Here is a 5,656-nt window from a genome sequence, read left to right on the forward strand (position 1 = left end):
CTCACTGGCTGCCAGCGCGTCCTTCTGCACCAGCCCGGCCCCGGCCCCCACCGACAGCCAGTCGTTGACCAGGAAGGTGGTGCTGCGTGCCGTCTGCAGGTCCCTGACGATGACGTGCTGCAGGAACCAGGCGGGGCTGAGCCCTGTGGGGTGCAGGAGGTTAGGGCCGCGGGCCCTGGGCACGGGAGTGGGGGGTGGCGGCGGCGGGGACCCGCGCACCTTTGTTGTCGTGCCACACTCGGATCTTCCACACGCTGCCCAGGCTGTGCGCCGTGGCGATCTGGAAGACGTCCAGGCTGTTGCGGTGGAAGGCCCCGTCCCCGTCCAGGTGCCGGTGGCCACTCTGGCTGTCCACCCCGTACAGCATGATGCCCACGTGGGCCGTGGTTCCTGGAGGTCGAAGGGAGGTGGCAGAGCTTGGGGTTTGTGCCCCTCACACACGAGACCCCGGGCAGGGGTTTCTCCTCAGCCTCCGAGGTCCACCTGACCGCGCTGCGGCGGCCCTGGCCCTCCAGCTCCTCTCCTGAATCCACATGTCCTGCCGTGCAGCACGGCCACGCAGGGCACAGCCGCCCTCCTGAGTCCCATCGCTGGAGACGCATGTCACAGCCCGGGACGAGTCAGCCACGGCCCGCTCACACTGGCCGGGACGGCGCAGCCCGCCACGATGGCCTCCAGCAGCGAACCGCCAGACCCTCTCCATAACTGCCCGAGGACGCGTGCACTCGTCGGGGACGGAGCGCGGCGAGGCCAGCTCATGCCAGGACCCTTTCTTCATTTTTCTTTTCTTTTGAGAGACTTTTGCTATAGGGGGCTACACTGGCCAGAGAGACAGAGTGACCACGCCGCGTCCCTTTTCCATTCTCCTCTCGGGATCTCGGGCACACACAGGCGTCTGGCCTGAGTTTTAAGTTTACCGGTCTGGGACTCGAACTGTGGTCAACTACACGAGTCTAACAACATAATTACACCATCTGCTGGTCTCACTTTCCTTCTCTCCCTTTTTCTGTCTGATCAGGATTTGGGACACACACACACACACACACACACACACACACACACCTGGCATGCTTTTTGTACCTGAGACCTGGCTCTGAACCACAGCCAGTCAGTCACTGGCCGTTTTTAAAATACTCATCTGAGCCAGCAGGTGGTGTGGAGTGAAGGTAGCTGGGCTCCGCATGGCCCACTGCATGGTTTGAGTCCCAGACCCGATGGTTTGAAAATCAGGCTGGGCATGTGGCGTATACCCAGATCCCAAGAATGGAAGAAAAGGGACTGTGGCATAGCCATCCCCTGGGGGTGCTTCTCACTTCGCTCCTCCCCTCTAGCAAGCTCACATGCCTACGGCACAAGTCTTTTAAGAATTTCTTTCTTTCTTTCTTTCTTCCTTTATTTTAATTTGACCAGAGAGGGACAGAGCAAGTGAGTAAGAGTGAAGAGAGGGGTGACCAGCAGTTGGCGTAATGGCTATGTCGCTGGACTCCCATGTAGTCGACCGCGGTTCGCGTCCCAGACCCGGTGGCTTAAACTCACACCAGGCGCATGTGTGTGCGTGCCCAAGATCCCGAGAGGAGAGTGGAGGAGAAGGGACTGCGGTGTGGCCATCTCCCCTGGGGTGATTTCTCGCTTTCTGTCTGTCTCTGTCTGGCGAGCGCACGCGCCCTATAGTGAAAACCTCTCAAAAAAAAGAAAAAAAGAGCGAAGAGAGGGAAGGGGAAAGTGAGAAAGCAGGCCGCCAGGTCTGGGACTCGAACTGCAGTTGGCCACTTGGGAGTCCAGTGCCCTTAATTACCATACCACCTGCCGGCCCCTGGCATAAATCTTTTTTCTTTTTTTAATGAAAACTTAAATAAAAAGGATAATAAAGAAAATAATAATCAAAAGAATTGGGAAGGGCTGGCAGGTGGCATGGTGGTTAAGGGCACTGGATTCTCACACGGCCGACTGGTTTGAGTCCTGGATCTGGCAGCTTGCTGTCTCTAGCTCTGTCTCTCTCTAGTCACGTTAAAATAAATACATGAAGTTAAATAAAATAATTATTAAAATAAAACAGAATTGGGGGGGGACCAGCAGATGGTACAGTGGTTACGTCCCTGGATTCCCACATAGTCAACTGCGGTTTGAGTCCTGGACCCGGTGGCTTAAACTCACACTGGGCATGTGTGCATACATGCCTAAAATCCCGAGAGGAGAAGGGAAGGGAAGGGTTGTGGTGCAGCCAGAACACCTGAGGGTGACTTCTCACTTTCTGTCTGTCTCTCTGGAGCACACATGCACCCTGTAATAAAAATCTTTAAAAAGAGAGAGAGCGAGCTGGGAAGCCAGCAGGTGGCACGGTGGCAGAGGCAGCTGGACCCCACGTGGCCCGTCCTGTAAGCTTGGGCCCGGTGGCTCGAGACTCATACTGGAGCGCGTGCATGCTCGCGTGCCCGCGTGCCCAACCCCAGGAGGAGAGAAGGACAACAGCGCGGTCCCGCCAGGTAGTGATTCCTCACTTCCCTCTCCATCCCTGTGCACGCTGTGGCATAAATCTAAGGGGAAGGAATTTAGAGAAACACTGACGGAAAGAGGATGAGGGGCAGCAGGAGGCGTAGTAAGGCCCTGGGTTCCCACACGGTCGACTGCAGTCTGAGTCCCAGACCTGGCGGCTTGAGAACCACGGGCCACATGTGTGTGTCCCAAACCCCAGGAGAATGGAGCAGGGGTTGTGGCATGGCCGTTTTCCCTAGGGGCGATTTCCCGACTGCCCTGTCGCTATCTTTCTCTGGTGAGTGCACACACCCTATGTCAAAAAAAAAACTGGGGGAGCCAGCTGGTGGTGTGGTAGTTGAGGCGGCTAGACTCCCACATGGCTGACTACGGTTCAAGTCCCAGACCTAACAGCCTGAAAACGATACGAGGCGCGTGTGCCTATGTGCCCAGAATCCTGAGAGGAGAATGGAGAGGGGACTGTGGTGTGGCCATCTCTCCCCCGGCAGGTGATCTCTCACTGTCTCTCTCTGGTGAATGCATGTACCCTACAGCAAAGACCCATGAGAGAGAGAGAGAGAGCGAGCTGCTACGCCGGCCCGGCTGAGGCTCAGACGCTGGCTGGAGCTCGCGTGGGTGGTGACGTCACCACCATTGAGCCAGGTCGCAGAGCAGAGAGGCTGACATGACCATTCCCAGGGCTCCGAGGCGTGCCACGGTGAACGTGGAAGTCCACAGACTCACCGGGACGGCTCAGCAAGGCACAGAAGAGAGGCGCTGGCATGTCACAGGAACCCTAGGGAGGAGCGTGCCCCACCAACGGCCTGCATGCCCCCCTCACTGAGCACCAGGCACGCGGGCAGCCCTGAGCCTTCAGCTGCAGCGTAGATACACAGCACGCCTACACGGCAGCAAGGAGAGGGTTTTCTGCATTTGCACACACACCCTGAAGGACGCAGACGACCACAACCAGCACACTGACTGCTCGCTGCCTTTGGTGGGTGAGTTCACACGTGGGCAGCCCCGACCCCGCACCTGCCTCACACCAGGAGCTGCAGATCCTCAGGACGGGGCGTCCATGAGGTCGTCGAGGGCGGGGGAGCTGCCGCACAGCACTTGGCAAGCTGAGGACCTGCCTTAAACACCTGAGTCTGCAGGAGGACAGCCCGAGGTCCCTGGGCCAGGGAGGGCCACGGCCCCCACCCAGCAGTCCCCGCCCTCACCTGAACCCCGGCCCCAGCCGGTCTTGACCAGGATCTCGTACTTGAAGCGGCCCCCCTTCCCACAGAATGGGACGGTGCGGACCCGGCTGACGTCCACCTGGTCCAGCCTCCGCAGGACCACGGCTGTGCCCGCATACGTCACCAGGCACACGGCGCACGTGAGCAGGATGACGTAGTTCGTGCCCGCGGCCGGCTCCTGGGAGGACAGAGCCCCCACCCGGGAGGTGAGGCACCTTCTCCAAATAGCTGGGGCCGACCCAGGCCCCCGCAACCCTGCCAAGAGACCCAGGGCCCTGCCCACTCACGGGAAAGATGAAGTAGACACGGCTGGGGGGCACGAAGAGGCTGGCGCCGAAGGCAGTGAGGTGGCGGGTGAGGCAGACGGCCTGGCTGGGTGAGGTCTCCTCCAGAGGCACGAGCCCCTCTGTCCTCCAGGCCATCTCCTCCTCGCTGAAGTACTGGCACAGGGACGTGTACAGGCCCACGGATACTTCCAGTGCCGACCAGTGGAAGTGGCTGGTCAGGTTCAGGTGGTAGCTTGCACCCGGGTCTCTGGTCCTGGGCAGGGACGCAGGGTCACTGCTGGGCCCTGCTGGCCCAGGAGGCGGTTCTGCCCCCAGATACTGTGCCCACTCACTACCCCATCTTCCAGCTGCCACTCACTCCCACGGAACCCACAGGACTGTGGCTAGCCCGGACCCCTCAGACCGACACTCTGAGGCCAGCGGGGCTCACCCTGGGGCAATGAAGAAGGTGTAGGGCCTGTGGTCTTCGCCCGCCAGCGTCTCCAGGCTGATCCTCCTGCTGGCCGAGCAGTTGTGCTCGTTGGGCCGCGGCTCGGAGTGCAGGTAGGCAGCCAGGAAGGGTTCGGGCTCCTCTGACAGGTAACGTGCTGTGGGGGGTGAGCACGCTCAGGGCCCCTGGGGAGCCCCCCAACACGGGGGCGGCCTGGGCACCCTCCTGAGCCTCCCTCTCCTGGGCGCTGTCTGAGCAGGGCCACAGCAGTCCTGGCTGGAGGCAGTGTCGGGTGCCTGCGGGCTGGGCCTTCCCTCCAGCCAGGCCCCAGGGCTGACAGTGCCAGCGACCTCAACATGGGGACCTGTCAGAAAGGCTGCCCACCCGGGACGAGGCTGGGGCGAGGGGAGACACCCGCCCAGGCACCCACCATCCAGCACCGTGTAGGTGAGCCGCAGGTGCAGCCCGGCCTTGGGGTTGCTGCTGTCCGGGGACACCACGGCGCTGACAGAGGCCCGGGGCTGGATGACAGCAGAGCCGGCAGGTGTGCGGAGGCCCTGGGCGGCCTGGTCTGAGCTGCTGGGCACCTTCACAGTGATGGCGCGCTCCGAGGCCAGCCGCTCAATGGGGACCTGGGTGCCGGCCCGCGTCCGGAAGGCCATGGAGGCCACCTTGGTGGAGACGGTGTAGTTGCCGACGTAGCCGAACGGGAAGGGGTTGGAGTCCACGAGGAAGATGAGCTGCACCACGTCACTGAGGTTGGCCAGGGCCCCGCTGAAGGCCTCAGGGATGGAGAAGTGGCAGCCAGGGCCAGAGGCATTGCCGTAGCACAGCAGGCCCAGCGGGTCTGAGCGCTTGCCCTGGGCCACGATCTCCTCGCCCACCAGGGTCAGGGGCTCCTCGTTGAGCACACGGGAACGCATGAGGATGCACATGAGGGCCGACGACAGGTTGTAGGCCTTGGGTGCCACCATCAGCGAGGCGGGTGCAGCCCCCAGCTCTGAAGGCTGAGGACCCTGAAGGTCCGAGCTGGCCAGGTGGATGAGGTCACCTGCAGACCGGGATGGGGGGATCAGGGAGGCCAGGAAAACAGGAGGGGGGCAGGCAGGTGAGAGCAGAGACAGGGTGGTGGGTGAGGGGTGGGGGGACGACCAGACAGCGGAGGGCAGGTGAGAGCAGAGACGGGGTGGTGGGTGAGGGGTGGGGGGGCGACCAGACAGCGGAGG

The 5,656-nt window shown here is 61.7% G+C and overlaps 1 protein-coding gene across 1 annotated transcript in view; it reads right to left on the reverse strand.

The window, feature by feature from the left end:
• PKD1 (polycystin 1, transient receptor potential channel interacting) overlaps positions 1–5,656 on the reverse strand; it is a 42,931-nt gene that overhangs the window by 21,879 nt on the left and 15,396 nt on the right. Inside the window, 6 exon segments of the mRNA XM_027771007.1 lie at positions 6–143; positions 220–390; positions 3,696–3,891; positions 4,001–4,253; positions 4,431–4,587; positions 4,861–5,481. Coding sequence (XP_027626808.1) covers positions 6–143; positions 220–390; positions 3,696–3,891; positions 4,001–4,253; positions 4,431–4,587; positions 4,861–5,481 — 1,536 coding nt within the window.

This window comes from Tupaia chinensis, unplaced genomic scaffold (assembly GCF_000334495.1).
Source record: "Tupaia chinensis unplaced genomic scaffold, TupChi_1.0 Scaffold000178_1, whole genome shotgun sequence".
Lineage (NCBI taxonomy): Eukaryota > Metazoa > Chordata > Mammalia > Scandentia > Tupaiidae > Tupaia > Tupaia belangeri.